Source organism: Microplitis mediator, chromosome 9, assembly GCF_029852145.1.
Source record: "Microplitis mediator isolate UGA2020A chromosome 9, iyMicMedi2.1, whole genome shotgun sequence".
Lineage (NCBI taxonomy): Eukaryota > Metazoa > Arthropoda > Insecta > Hymenoptera > Braconidae > Microplitis > Microplitis mediator.
Genome location: NC_079977.1, coordinates 20,325,626 through 20,341,932, shown reverse-complemented (window position 1 = coordinate 20,341,932; position 16,307 = coordinate 20,325,626). Strand labels below are relative to the sequence as shown.

General features: G+C 32.6%; 2 protein-coding genes across 2 annotated transcripts; both read left to right on the top strand.

The window, feature by feature from the left end:
• The first annotated feature begins 537 nt into the window (after positions 1-537).
• LOC130674612 (uncharacterized) lies at positions 538-7,439 on the top strand. The gene is made up of 4 exons (XM_057479990.1): positions 538-785; positions 851-1,102; positions 3,702-3,999; positions 5,812-7,439. Exons 1-4 carry the CDS (start codon positions 651-653, stop codon positions 7,038-7,040), a joined length of 1,914 nt encoding a protein of 637 aa, XP_057335973.1. The 5' UTR covers positions 538-650; the 3' UTR covers positions 7,041-7,439.
• Positions 7,440-11,807: 4,368 nt separating this feature from the next.
• LOC130674248 (uncharacterized) lies at positions 11,808-14,868 on the top strand. The gene is made up of 2 exons (XM_057479517.1): positions 11,808-11,926; positions 13,640-14,868. Exons 1-2 carry the CDS (start codon positions 11,812-11,814, stop codon positions 14,866-14,868), a joined length of 1,344 nt encoding a protein of 447 aa, XP_057335500.1. The 5' UTR covers positions 11,808-11,811.
• The last annotated feature ends 1,439 nt before the right edge of the window (positions 14,869-16,307 follow it).

Below are 16,307 nucleotides of genomic sequence, written 5' to 3'. Positions count from 1 at the left end.
CGATTCCAACGTTCATTACGTCCGACTGGCGATTCAAATTCCGACTCGGGTTTCTGAAAATCATTATTACTGACAATGAAAATTATTTTGGAACTTTAAGCTTTTCGTTGTTGTGCTCTAGAATAGAAAAATAAATTTAACTGAAATTTTACCTTTATGTAAGTGATGTTTAGTCTCAGTCTTCGAGACTGGCAATTCGCACAGTCAATTATTGCCGTTACATTTAAAAAATTATATTTAATATGATTTTGAAATATTTTTAATTTATAATTCTGCTAATATCGAAATTAAAATCGCCTAGAATATGTGGGTCAGTATATTTTTTTTTTTGCAAATCGATTTCTCGCACAGCAACAATGTTTAGAAGGGACAGTTGACAACAGGCGCAAAAATGGTGCATGTGCATTAAATTAGAAGCTCATACATGGAACGATCGAATTGCTAATGGACACGTATTCTTTACAACACCGCAAGCAGAATATTACTCATTTATGTATTTTCCTGCGTTAGTTACAGCAAAAAAGTCAAAGCGAACAGACGTGTATTTAACCGGCATCCACTTATTGATTTTACTAAGTAGTTCAATAAATAATTTCAAAAATAGAATTTCGATTTATATTTTAAATTTTACATACTTCAAAATAATCATAATGAAGTGGATATGGGGAATGGGGAAGATGATTTTGAGTCTTTTATTTGTGAGTGCAGTCGAAAGCCACCTCAACGAAACCATAGATTCTTCGACGTCGGCACTAAACGATCTTCCAATTTCACAAAATCACACGGTAATTAAAATTTTTATAATGTGTGCAATAAATGAATATTTAATTGAATTATTGATTTTAAACAGAGAAAATTACTGGAATTGTGTTTTTCCGATCGAATGAACCCAGTGGTCATAACTGAAGATTTGGTTAAAGTGTTTCACGGAATCACAGACAATAAGGAAGGAAATATTTCTGTTATCACAATAGATGAAAATTTGCACTGGACGAAGTACCAGAATGATCCGAAATTCATTGTGTATCCATCGTATTCAACTGTCATTCTGTCAGGCGATTCTATCAAAAGCGAGTGTTTCGCTTTATCGTCGGACACTCAGGTAAAAGTCCCTTTTATGAAACATCGTCCCTATTCATGATACACTATTTAAAGTGAATTGATTATTTAAAAAATTCATCATTATATTTGTTCAAAATGTCGTGAGAATGTCATTTAATTCATTTCAAGCGGAATTTGTTAGTTTCACTAATTATTCTTTCTGTATTGATAAAAATGATATTTATAAATGTACGGAGTTTGACAATCATTCGCGAAATTTTATCAGCTCTAGAACTCAAATAAACGCGCAGATTGCCACCTCAACCGTCTCAATCGGATAATCCGTTCGAGAGACATCGACGACGAAAGAATGAAAAAAAACGTTTTTCCACTTCCCGCTAAGAAAATTGTAAATTTTCAAAAATTCGGGAAGTTATTGGTTTCGGTCCGATTTACGAAAATCGAATTTCCATCAGATGTCGACGTTTTGAGGTCCTAGGAAGCTATTCTGACTAATTTCAAGATGATGTCCGAGTGTATGTATGTATGTATGTACGTACGTACGTACGTACATAAAACCTGTATCTTTTGAACGGATGAACCGATTTTGAACTTTAAGATATCATTCGACGCGGCTTGTCAATACCTTGAAGCTGTAAGAAAATTGAGCTTGATCGGTAGGGCTCGTTCAGAGATATTCCAAAAATAAAATTTTTTCAAAAATGTTTTTTTTTCGATAACTTTTAATGTGCTCTATAAATTGATTCCAAAATGGACTGGGCTCTAGAGCTTCATAAGCCGCGTCGAATGCTACCTTAACCATCGAAATCGGTTCATTTGTTCAAGAGAAACCATTGTCGAAAGAATTAAAAAAAAAAATTTTTTATTTTTTCTGAAATATCTCGAAAACGACTCGATAAATCGAATCCAAAATTTGATCAGCTTTAGAACTTGACAAAACGCGTCGATTGCCACCTCACCCGTCTCAATCGGTTAATTTGTTCCCCGCACAGAAAAAAAGGAAATCTTGAAACAAGAAATAAAATGTCTCCGAAATTTTTTTCTTGAACCAAGCGAAATTTCTTACTTTATTGAAGTAAAAAAATTATTTGTATCAAGAAATTTTTAAGTCAAGAAAAAATATCTTGAGCTGAAACGAAAAAGTTTTTGAACCATGAAAAATAATGTTTTAAACCAAGAACAAACTTTCTTGGCCCAAGAAAGTTTGTTCTTGGTTTAAAGCATTATTTTCTCGGGCCAAGAAAGTTTGTTTTTAACTCGAGAAATTTGTTTCTTGTCTAAAGACTGTTACCTTATCGAGACCGTAAACAATGTCTTGAGCTAAAAAAAAAAGTTTTTGTACTAAGAAAAAAAATTTTTTGAACCAAGAAGAAACTTTCTTGGGCCAAGAATTTTTTTATTTGTCGCAAACAAAAAAAAAATTTTCAGCCAAGAAATTAATTTCTTCAATTAAGCAAATAAATCTATTGAGCTAAAAAATTTTATTTTTTTTTGTTTCATTTTTTCAATGAACAATTTTTTTTTTTGTTTAAATATTACAAACAATGCTGTGAAGCAAATAAATACTGTATCAGAAACATTTATAAGGGATGGGCAAGTTTCGCAATAAGTTAAATATTTAAACAAATTGAGAAAAAACAATTATCGCTTAACCGAGGAATCGAACCCAGATCGATTCGGCGTCACGCGAGAGCTTTACCAACTAAGCCATCCCAGCCTTTGCTGGGCTACGTTTACTTTGCCCACATATACTGAACCACACTGGCTTATGATCAGTCACATTTTTAAATCCTAAACCCAGAATTAATATTACAAATGTTTTCGACAATAATTTAGAAAAATGTTAGTTTTGACATTTTACCAAAATACTGAACGGATTGTATGAATCGTTCATAAATGAATTTCGACATAAATATAAAAAAGTTAAAAAAAAAAAAACAAATTTAATTACAAAAAAAATTGAGAAATTATTCAATATTATTTAATTACATTAATCAATTAATTTATTATAATAATATAATTTGGTTATTCAATTTTTAATTTATTTAAAATAAAAAGGTGAACTCAAAATCCATTCGCTGCGCTAGTGTGAGAAAGAGAGAGAGTGGGGAGTATTCATTCCATCGGATGCGAAGGAGGGAGCATCTATAAGTGAGAATCCAAGAGAAAACTTTCTTGGCTTGAGACTCTAGTAATCTTGGTTTGCCCATTCAACTGTTTCCACAACATTTGTGTGCGTTATACGATTATCTGAAGGCGACAAGTAAATTTGAGTGTGATGAATTTACTTATCGCACTCAAATTTACTTGCCGTATGCAGATCATCGGATAACCCATAAAAATGTCGCAGTAACAGTTGAATCAGCATAAAGCTACTTGGGGAACAAAACAGCGAGCACTTAAATAGCACTCATATCGCATTAATAATAACAAAAAAATATGTTCAATTCGTGCAGTGTTGCCGATTAGCCACTCGAGCAAATGAGCGCACTCACTTCGTTCGTGCGCTCAACTTTGCTCTCGTGGGCAATCGACAACTTACCGCACTAGTTGTACAATATACTATTCTGTAATTAGTGTATAGTTGGTGTGTTATTCATTGATGATTTTTTCGTTTTCAAAACTATTTTTCTTTTCAGTGTTCAAGTGGCATCTCTGACATCGAAGAACATTTTGACTATGTAAATTATTGGAGCATCACGACGACGTTTTTGGTTTCCGGGAACCAGTGCGACGATGCATCGAAAGCCTTGGGATGGCTCTGGAGGAAAGAAATTTCTACATCATATTTCTTATGCCCCAACGAATTTAACAACAATACGATGATCTACACCATGAATCCTTTTGGTGATATAGCACCTGAACCCTGGGAGAAAGTCGAAACTCAAGACAAACTATGCTACGTGTGCACAATCTACAGAATGTCGTTTAGTAACGGTAAGAGTCGATCATTATGGATAATTTATGTACCAGAAAAGTTGACTCAGAAAGTTACCAATTTAAATGAAACTGTTGAAGCGTTCAGATTTCTAGAGTCTATTGGTCTGAATGTATTGTGAAGTACACGTTCTTCAGTTATGCAGGAGTAGTATATTACAAACCACGGGAGGAAAATAAGATACTTTGACCCGCGTGTCTGAATGCCTACTCGATCCAAAGGCGAAAGCACGCGGATCAGGCCGTAGGGGAGAGGTGCTGCAATTGTAACAAAAATGATTATTTTTTCTATTTCATTCGTTTTTTTTTTTTAGATAGTTAACTTAAAAACCGCCAGAAAGTTAGTTGATAGTATTTTCTATGTGACTGACTTAATTAATTAATAAAAAGTCGATGGTAACTTCGTACAAAATAAATTTATTCAACACAAGACAGGAACCAGGATATCGGCGTGCATGGGTCGCAATCACAACATGGTACGAAATAGATACTTTTCATCAAATTTCTTTTATTATTCAGTCTTAATACATACTATTATACTTTATTAACTCTCAAAGTCAAGTATTCAACCTTATAGTATCACATATATTGCCATCTTTAAACTAAATTATCAAAAATTTATAAATATTGAAACAACCAAAAATATTAACACAAGTTTCACATCATAACATCAAAAAACCAATTTGTTATTAAAAAATCTGTCTATCGGTGAACCCTGCGGGTCAGCCCCAAATCTTCCCGCTGTTTTCGAGCTCCTTGAGCTCGAAAACATTCTTGTGGATACATTTTCGAGCTCTTCGAGCTCGAAAATACTTTTTTATGCTATTGTTTTTGAAAAATACAGATTTAAACATTTCTTTCTCCCACGATATCTCAGGAACGAATACTCCGATTGAGATGGTTAAAGCGGCAATCGACGCGTTTTATCAAGTTCTAGAGCTGATTAGATTTTGAAGTTGATAGTATAAGTCGTTTCTAAGAAATCAATAAAAAACAAAAAAAAAAAATTTTTTTTTTCGTAATTCGCCAATATTATTGAGTCTACTTGATCAAATGATCTAAAATTTTCAGAAAAGTTGATGGTCAACAAGCTCTTTCGATTGCCGCCTCAACCATCCAAATCGGTTCATTAGTTAAAAAGTTATAGACCGGTCACACACATACACGCACACACACACACACATACATACACACATACACTCGGACATCATCTGAAAATAGTCAGAATAGCTTCCTAGAACGTCGACATCTGATGAAATTTCGGTTTTCGCAAATCGGGGTGAAAACAATAACTTCCCAATTTTTCGAAAATCGTCCATTTTCTTAGCAGGAAGTTGAAAAATTGTGAAGCTTCAAAAATAATGTCTTCTGGCGTATTTTCAACAATTCTTAATATTTTGATATCGGAAAAAAATTAATAACTGAAATTTTGATCTAATCAATAACTTACTGTTTTGAATAAGTTAAAAAGAGAATAATAATAATTTTTATTTTTTTTTTAATAGTTTTTCATTGAGTGTTACAATCGTCCCTTGTTACAATTGCAGCACCTCTCCCCTAATAACTTTCCCCGTGATTTGTGCACTATTTTGTACCAGATCTGCACCTAAAAGTTTAAATTTCTGCTTCTTTTGTGGGAAGAATTGCACATGTGCAAAGTTTAATTAGATGCCTTCTCATTCGAAAAACGTACGATGTTTCTCCCACTACACAGGGCAGAAATTCAAACTATCGGTGAGGGTATGGTGGAGTAGTGATTACTATAAAATTTGTATTAACCGTATGTTTATCATTATGTCAATTTCGTTTCAGATGCTGAAATTTGTCCAAATGTAACTTTTGACAAAACAAAGATCTTACACGGATACGAATTAGGTACAATGATGCTTCCGCCTAAGATGTTACGAAAAACCAAAGTTTTCTTTGAAAATTTATATTCAGCTATGAACGTGACTCCTGTTCATCCGTATAGGGAACGTGGATATTTAAATTTAATTTCTGGCGATCCATGGCCAATTGACAATTCAATAATGGGACTTCACAAAATCATACCATACTTTGAGCAAGGAGGATACGTTATAGTGACACAAAAACAAAGTTTTGTTCCAACTCTCGATCAAGTTATTGACAGTTTTTTCACTCGAGAAAGAATAATCATGTCATTGGTTATTCTATCAGTTCTTTTTTTAATGATGTTTCTCAACAACCGGTACGATTTTGGTGCTACCGTTTTAGATCTCGTAGCGTTTCTTCTCGACATGGGAATATCGACTCCAATTCTTCGACTTTCAATGCGTATCACTTTCATGAGCGCAACGTTATTTGCACTGATTTTCAATCCGGTGTTACAAGGGCAAGTGATTTCTCTCTTGAGTAGACCCGGACATAGAAATGTCCAAAGTTTGAAGGACTTGATAGATCATGATTATCGCGTGTATTTCCGTTATCAGGAAATCACAAACAAATTGCGTGAAAATCGACCATGGGATGATGATGCTATGGTCCACTTTTGGGATATGTTGAGTCGAAACAAACATCAAGATGATTGTCTGTCAAAAGTAAGAAACGATTCCTCCGTTGCTTGTATACTTGACTATACCCAACTCGAACACATTGACGAGAACTTACACTATTCAAAAGAATTTTCCAATAAATATCGGGTCTTCAAGACTGAAAGACATTTCTCATTAAATGAAAGAATCAATAAGATTGCACTTAAATTGTTCGAAACCGGTCATTTGAATTATGCTGAGAGACGTGAGTTTCATAAGATTTTGTTGGAACGAAAACGAAAAATTGAACGAATTAAGGAATTAATAAAACATAATCAACTCGATCTCGAGGATTTTGAATTGATTTACATTACGATGACACTCGCGACGGCTTGGGCGATTATCGTTTTTGGTATCGAAGTTTTGATTAAAAAAATAGTAACTTTCTTAGATAAACGTGCGAAAGAGTCAGATAAAAGAAAATTGATGATCAGAGAGACAATCGCGTCTACCGTTAGACGAATGGCCATTGTCACGCAACAATTATAATTCCCATTCAATATCACGTAAGTTCCTTCGCAACGACATGTTAATTTACCGATTGGCGTTCCGTGTTTCTATTATACATGTCGTTGAATCAAACTAGTAAATTCTGAGATCATCTGAAACTGCTTCTATTGAATCTTCTGATCTCATTATCACAAGATGATATAATTTTATACTGATAGTCATATTTAATAGAAGTAGCCAACCACAATGTCATCTCATGAATTGCTGTCATTTTACCGATCCTGCTATTCAACACAATTCGATCAGGCGTTTGTAAAAATGAAACCTTCCAGCCATTATTCCAAATACTCCGTTATTAATATCAAAATTTAACAAAATGCGCAATCATAAATGACAATTGTCCATCATACATTAATTTGTTCCAACCTTAATTTTAATTTTTCCGCTTGATAATAATTCAAAACTTAAACTTTTTATGATGAACAAATTGTAATTTTTAATTGTCTGTACTTGTACTGTCAAATTATCAATAAATTGAATTGCAATGGTATACGTCTAGAATTACCTATTATTTAGCAAATCGTGCTGATTCCCTAACTTATTTTATAAATCACTCCAGACTTTCCCTCAGCCACCCGACTCCCCTTTAACGTCTTGCTGAAGATTAAGGAGCAAACTTTTACGCGAGATTTGCTTTAGATTCAACTATCAGCAAATATTAATAATTATTGGCCATCAACTTTGCGTTTACAGGAGTTATCAGATACTTTTAGCTAAGTTTTTCTCAGAAATAAAGTCTCTATACGGTCAAAATTAATCAAATTGAATAATTTATAATTTACAAAAAAAAATATTGTCCTTTCTGTCCCAGCTATTATATGTAGGGCTGAAAATGCGCGAATATATCGAGCTTATGGTAATTAAAAAATGAATAGAAAAAAAATTTTTTGATCAAATTTTTGGAGGGGCCTTCATGCTCCACCACCCCCTAAATAACTTGTATAAAATTATAATACAGAGAAGAATACACTGCATATATTTTTTGTGGCCAACAATAGATTGCGCCTACTGAAAAATTTTTGAAAAAAATTTTGGGTCATTCAGTCATCAGTTTTGATGGTCCGATCCCGTTTTGCCCGCCCACCTCCTATTTATCCTTATTTTACACCTTAAACGGAAAGCGCTGAGGGTGTTATAAAAACGGTTTTTTTTTTCGACTATTTTACTCACAGAAAAATATTTCTACACTCTGTAAAATTACACCAAAATAGGTTACATTGTATACTAACATATAGACAAATTATTATGGACCAATTTGAATCAAAAATTAACTCAATTCTTTATTTTATAAGTTGAAAATAAATTATTTTACCTAAAAAAAAACCAGTGCTGTCAATTGATACGTTTAAAACTTCGTAAACACGATAGCTCTCGATAGACACAATCAATCGGCCTACTTTTTTTTTGTCATCTTTGTATTTTTTATTACCAGAACCCTATGGAAAATCACTATCTAAATCCTTTTAGTTTAATTGTAAATAATTAAAAACATAAAACTAATTATTCACGAAAAATTTAGCTGTCATTTTGATTTTTAATGTTGTCATTATTTTTTTTGTCATCCGTTATTTTTTCTATTTTTACTCTGATGATGTAGTTTATAACGGGGTGGAATGCTTTAGCATTCTGTTAAAAATGAATTTCGACTCGCGACAAAAGATTCGGCCTCCACAAATACAACGTGACAGTCAACTCTGGGATGATGATTCTTCTGCTAACTATTTGCATAGGTTGTTACCGTGAGAATCAATAAAATTGCAATGAAGTTATTCGAAACTGGTCATTTAGATTATGCTGAGAGACCTGAATTGCAGAAAGTTTTGTTGAAACGTAAGAGAAAAATTAACAAAATTAAGGCATTACGAAAGTATAATCAGTTAGATCTAGAGGATTTCACGTTAGCGTACATTGCAATGACACTTGCATCGGCTTGGGCGATTATCGTTTTTGGTGTCGAAGTAACAGTAAAAGAAATAGAAGAGCTTTTGGATAAACGTTCTAAAGAACGAGAATTGAGAGAATTAATGATTAGAAGGCAAATCTTATCTACAGCTAATCGAATCACAATTATCACTCAGCCATTTTAACTTTCAATAAAATATCGCGTGAGTTGTTTTGCCATGACTTATTTATTTATCGATTGCCGTGCTGTGTTACTATTATTATGGACATTGTGACACCCAACTACATCTTTAATCCTTTTTAGCTTTATAAGATGTCTTGCAGCCGACACTACTTGATGTTCTAAAATTTTCATATTAAATCTGATAAAGCTCCAGCAGATCTGTCAAAGAATGCTGTCAACTTCTATAATAGCCTTAAAACTGTCGGTACCTCATTTTAGTCAAAACTCAAGATACAAAGCTACATATTTTAGGCCCAAAAATACTGTTGTGTAGCAAAAGACAGTATTCCTTCGAGTTAAAACGTTTTCGAAATGACTGAAAATGTTTCGGACAAATTTTTTATTTGAAGAAAGTATATTTTTCTGTGAATCGATTTTGCGCAACGCAGCAATAGTCAGGAGTGGTTATTAATTGTAAAGGTAGAATGAGTGTATGTGCATTGTACTAATTGGTAACACATGCAATAATCGAATGACAAGTGGCCACGTATCCTTTGCAACCACGTAAGTGGTAACATCATTTGTTTATTGATACCATTGCGTTAGTGACGAGAGTAAAGTCAATGAGCATAGACCCGTTCTGACCGAGCATCCGTCTATTGATTTTATTTGATAATGTACTAAAAATCGTAACAATATACTATTGAACAACAATAAAATTTAAGTCATTGAAAAAAAAAAAATAATGACGTTTATATAAAAAGCTGTTTGGAATTATTTGTTCGTGAGTGTCATTGAGTGCAGTACAGTTGTTTTGCAATGACTTATTTATTCATCAATTTCTGTGCTGTGTTACTATTATTATATTGAAGGGGGAGGGGCGAAAAGAGGTAGTTAAGAAAATAGTAAGTTTTCGGGGACTTTAATGCGTTAAGTTTTTTTTCTCTATAATATTTAAAATAAATAAAAAACATTATCAGCTACCGTGAAAAAACTTTTCATTCTTTGCGGGCAAAATCAGGTATCTCCTACTTAGTGAGCGTGAGCACGAATCCCACTTATATTAATTCTTTTTTCGTACTAGAGTCCTCTTAAGTAGTAAACTTACGATGAAATCAGGCGTCTTATCGTATAGATACTAAGACAGTAGAGATTCCTTTTAATCATCAAATATGTGTCTAAAAGATATAGAAAAAAAATACGATCAAAAGAGACTTGAAATTTTGACTCGGGTGCATTCAATTAGAAGCTCATACATGAAACAATCGAATTGCTAATGGACACGTATTCTTCGCAACATTGCAAAACAGAGTATTACTCATTTATTTATTTTACTGCGTTAATTATAGCAAAAAAGTCGAAGTAAACCAACGCGTATTCAACCGGCATCCACTTATTGATTTTACTAAGTAGTTCAATAATTAATTTCAACAATAGAATTTCGATATTTATTTTAAAATTTGAATACTCTAAAATAATCATAATGAAGTGGATATGGGGAATGGGGGAGACGATTTTGTGCCTTTTATTTGTGAGTGCAGTCGAAAGCCACCTCAGCAAATTCATAGATTCTTCGACGTCAGCACTAAACGATGTTCCAATTTCACAAAATCACACGGTAATTAAAATTTTTATAATGTGAGCAATAAATGACTATTTAATTAAATTATTGATTTTAAACAGAGAAAATTACTGGAATTGTGTTTTGCCGATCGAATGAACCCAGTGGTCATAACTAAAGATTTGGTTAAAATGTTTCACGGAATCACAGACAATAAGGAAGCAAATATTTCTTTTATCACAATAGATGAAAATTTGGACTGGATGAAGTACTGGTATGATCCGAAATTCATAGTGTATCCATCTTATGCAACTGTCATTCTGTCAGGCGATTCTATCAAAAGCAAGTGCTTCGTTTTATCGCCCAATGAATTCGAGGTAAAAGTCCCTTTTATGAAACAATGTCCTTATTCATGATACACTATTTGAAGTGAATTAATTATTTAAAAAATTTATCATTATATTTGTTCAAAATGTAATGAGTACGTAATTTAATCCATTTTTAGCGTAATTTGTTAGTTTCTCTAATTATTATTTCTGTATTGATAAAAATGATATTTATAAATGTACGGAGTTTGACAATCATTCACAAAATTTTATTGGCTCTAGAACTCAATAAAACGCGCCGATTGTCACCACACCCGTCACAATCGGGTAATTCGTTCGAGAGATATTGTTAGAGAAATAAATGATATAAAACGTTTTTTTTCGAAAAGCTTGAAAATGTATTCAGTACATTGTTTTGGAGCTCAAGGTACTCGAAAACAACGGGAAGTTTTGGGACTGGCCGGCAGACTCAACCGATAGACAGATTTTTTTTATAGGGATTATAGTGATGATAACTAGAGTAATGGCATTATATTCTTTCTGTAACTAGTGTATAGTTGGCGTGTTATTTAACGATGATTTTTTCGTTTTAAAAACCATTTGTATTTTCAGTGTCACTCAAATGGCATCTCTGACATCGAAGAAGATTTAAAATCTATAAATTATTGGAGCATCACGACGACGTTCTTGGTTTCCGGAAACCATTGCGACGATGCATCGAAAGCGTTGGGATGGCTCTGGGGGAAAGAAATTTCTACATCATACTTCTTATGTCCCAACGAATTTAACAACAATACGATGATCTACACCATAAACCCTTTTGGTGATAGAGCACCTGAACCCTGGGAGAAAGTCGAAACTCAAGACAAACCATGCGACGTGTGCACGTTCTACAGAATGTCGTTTATTAACGGTAAGAACCAATCATTTTGGATAATTTATTTATCAGAAAAGTTGACTCCGAAATTTATCAATTTAAATGAAACTGTTGAAGCGTTCAGATTTCTAGAGTCTATTGATTCGGATGTATTGTAAAGTACACGTTTTCCAGTTATGTCGAAGTAGTATATTACAAATTACGGGAAGATAATAAGATACCCGGGAAAAAATGTTTTTATAAAATTTTACAAAATTTTAGTACTAACATTTTATAAAATTTTATAAAATTTTATGCTGAAAATGGCCTGGTAAAATTTTATCAAATTTTATAAAGTTTTATAAAATGTCATACAATTTTATAAAATCACATTTATTTATTACGTTCCTTACTCAGATCTTACTTTATAAAATTTTATTGAATTTTATAAAATTTTATAAGATTTTATAAAATTGTATAAAATATTATAAAATTTTATAAAATTGTATGAATTTTTATAAAATTTTATTGTAAAATCTTATAAAATTTTACAAAATTTTATAAAATTGTATAAAATTTTATATTATTTTATAAAATTTTATAAAAACATTTTTTCCCGGGTACTCCGACCCACGTGTGTGAATGCCTGGGGGAAGAAGTGCTGCAATTATAACAAAAAAGTTTATTTTTTCTATTTCGTTTGTTTTTTTTTTAAGATAGTTAACTCAAAAACCGTCAGAAAGTTAGTTGGTAGTATCTTTCATGTGACTGACTTAGTTAATTAATAAAAATTCATGTTAACTTATTCAAAAATCAATTTATTCAACTAAAGTCAGGGACCAGGATGGCGGCGTGCATGGGTTGCAATTGAAAAACAGTGCGGGGGCCATTATAACACGGAATGGAATAGATATTTTTTATCAAATTGCTTTTATTATTCAGTCTTAATACATACTATTATATTTTATTAACTCACAGAGTCAAGTATTTAAACTTATAGTATCACATATATATCGAGATCTTTAAAATAAATTATTTAATATTTATAAATATAACAATCGAAAAATTTTATCATGCCAGAATAGATTCATGACGCATCTAGTTTGCGCAGGTCTTATACACGACTCTGAGTGTTATAATTGCTACTCGTTCAAGTGTCACAATTGACGCTCACGTTGAATCGTTAATAAAAATTTAATTCCATTATCAAAAATCAGTAAATTTATATGAAATTCGATTATACAGTACTCTTGATATGACTCTTAAAGGATTATTACAAGTCTCTCATCATACTATTAGAAAACCAATTTGTTATTAGAAAAATTGTGAAGCTTCCAAAAAAAATTTTTCACGCGTATTTTTTACAATTCTGAACATTTTAATATCGAAACAAAATTAATGACTGAAATTTTGATCTAATCTATAACTTACTGTATTGAATGAGTTAAAAAAAGAATAGTAATAATTTTTATTCTTATTAATAGTTTTTTATTGAGTGTTACAATTGCAGCACCCCTACTAACTTTCTCCGTGGTTTGTTTACTATTTTGTACCAGATCTGCACCTAAAAGATTAAATTTCTGCTTCTCTTGTAAATAAAATTGCACTTGCGAAAAGTTTAATCATTTGCTATCTCATTCGAAAAACGTACGACGTTCCTTCCGCTACACAGAGCAGAAATTAAAACTTTCGGTGCGGGTATGGTGGAAAAGTGATTACTATAAAATTTGTATTAATCGTATGTTTATCATTATGTCAATTTCGTTTCAGATGCGGAAATTTGTTCTAATGTAACTTTTGACAAAACAGAGATCTTAAACGGATACAAATTAGGTGTCGGGATTTATCCACCTAAGTTGTTACGAAAAACAGAAGTTTTCTTTGAAAATTTATATTCAGCTATGAACATGACTCCTGTTCATCCGCATAGGGGAAGTGGATATTTAAATATGAATTCTGCCGATCCATGGCTAATTGACAATTTAATGAAGGGATTTCACAATATCATACCTTACTTTGAGCAAGGAGGATACGTGATAGTGACACAAAAACAAAGTTTTGTTCCAACTCTCGATCAAGTTATTGACAGTTTTTTCACTCGGGAAAGAATAGTCATGTCATCAGTTATTTTATTGGTTCTTTTTTTAATGATGTTTCTCAACAACCGGTACGATTTCGGTGCGACCGTTTTAGATCTCGTAGCGTTTCTTCTCGACATGGGAATATCGACTCCAATTCTTCGACTTTCAATGCGTGTTACGTTCATGAGCGCAACGTTATTCGCACTGATTTTCAATCCGGTGTTACAGGGGCAAGTGATTTCTCTCTTGAGTAGACCCGGACATAGAAATATCCAAAGTTTGAAGGACTTGATAAATCATGATTATCGCGTGTATTTCCGTGCTCAGGAAATCACAGAAAAATTGCGTGAAAATCGACCATGGGATGATGATGCTATGGTCCACTTTTGGGATATGTTGAGTCGAAACGTAAGTCAAGATGATTGTCTGTCAAAAGTTAGAAACAATTCCTCTGCTGCTTGTATACTTGACTATTCCGAACTCGAACACATTGACCAGAACTTACACTATTCGAAAGCATTTTCCAATAAATATCGGGTCTTCCTGACTGATAGACATTTCCCATTAAATGAGAGAATCAATAAGATTGCACTAAAATTGTTCGAAACTGGTCATTTGAATTATGCTGAGAGACGTGAGTTTCATAAGATTTTGTTGGAACGAAAACGAAAAATTGAACGAATTAAGGAATTGATAAAACATAATCAACTCGATCTCGAGGATTTTGAATTGATTTACATTACGATGACACTCGCGACAGCTTGGGCGATTCTCATTTTTGGTATCGAAGTTTTGATAAAAAAAATAGTAACTTTCTTAGATAAACGTGCGAAAGAGTCAGAAAAACGAAAATTGATGATCAGAGAGACAATCGCGTCTACCGTTAGACGAATGGCCAATGTCACGCAACAATTGTAATTCCCATTAAATATCGCGTGAGTTTTTTTGCAACGACATGTTTATTTACCGATTGGCGTTCCGTGTTTCTATTATACATGTCGTTGAATCGAACCAATGAATTTTGAGATCACCTGAAACTGCTTCTGTCGAATCTTTTGAAGTCATTATCACAAGATGAAATCATTTCATACCGATAGTAATATTTAATAGAACTAACGAACCAAAATGTTATTTTATGAATTGCTGTCATTTCACCGATCCGGTTTTTCAGCACAAGTCAATCAGGCGTTTGTAAAAATGAAACCTTCCAGCCATTATTCCAAATACTCCGTTATTAATATCAAAATTTAACAAAATGCGCAATCATAAATGACAATTGTCCATCATACATTAATTTGTTCCGACCTTAATTGTAATTTTTGTGCTTGATAATAATTCAAAACTAAAACATTTTATGATAAACAAATTGTAATTTTTAATTTTCTGTACTTGTACTGTCAAATTATCAATAAATTGAATTACAATGGTAGACGTTTTTAATTACTCGTTCTTTAGCAAATCATGCTGATTCACTAACTTATTTTATAAAGCACTCTTGAGTTTTCCTCAGCCACCCTCTCCTCCACCTTTAACGTCTTGTTCAAGATTAAGGAGCAAATGTTTTGAGCGAAATTTGCTTTGGATTTAACCATCAACAGATATTAATAATTATTGGCCATTAACTTCGCGTTTACAGGAGTTGTCAGATTCTTTCAGCTGAGTTTTCCTCGGAAACAATATCTCTATACTGTAAAAATTAATCAAATTGTATAATTTATAATTTAAAAAAAAAATTATTGTCCTTTCTGTCCCAGGTATCATGTGTACACGGAGAAAAAAGTATTGCGCTCACCACTCAACGGTATCGTGATATTCACTCTCCTCGATTGGGTATCCGTTGTATACGGAAAGTGCTGGTCTATCGGATCGTGATTATCACGATTCAGGCGGATCCCGAAATCATAAGATCGTTTCGCTATAGTAACGATCCGTTTTGTTATTAAAACTAATTTGAGGTTAAAATAGATAAATTTACAACTTTAACTTCATTACAATTTTATTTTTAGCTGGCATTACTAATCACATATTAATAATTCTAATAGGTGCAATAATTGTATTTAATTAATAAGTTATAGGCTCAATAAGTTATAGATCAAATTGAACGGAATATAGTATAGGGCCGGATAGCTCAACTGGTAGAGCATTTGGCGCGTTACCGAATTGGTCTGGGTTCGATTTCCAGTTCGGGCTATCTATATTTTTCTCAATTTATCTATAAATTGTCTTATTGAGAGGTTTGCATGTTTAGGTTTCCACTATATTTAAATGTAGAATAATAAGAAAAATATGTCAAATGGTGCAGTGTAGCACGGAACAGAAAAATTTTAAACTAAATCTGTAAATCAAGCAAATTTTAT

Excerpts from the sequence above, each read along its gene's own strand:
- LOC130674248 (XM_057479517.1), top strand. The coding sequence starts at position 11,812 with ATGATCTACACCATAAACCCTTTTGGTGATAGAGCACCTGAACCCTGG. Across the intron at positions 11,927-13,639 it reads CAGAATGTCGTTTATTAACG|ATGCGGAAATTTGTTCTAAT; the intron begins GTAAGAACCAAT and ends ATTTCGTTTCAG.
- LOC130674612 (XM_057479990.1), top strand. The coding sequence starts at position 651 with ATGAAGTGGATATGGGGAATGGGGAAGATGATTTTGAGTCTTTTATTT. Across the intron at positions 786-850 it reads CAATTTCACAAAATCACACG|AGAAAATTACTGGAATTGTG; the intron begins GTAATTAAAATT and ends GATTTTAAACAG. Across the intron at positions 4,000-5,811 it reads CAGAATGTCGTTTAGTAACG|ATGCTGAAATTTGTCCAAAT; the intron begins GTAAGAGTCGAT and ends ATTTCGTTTCAG.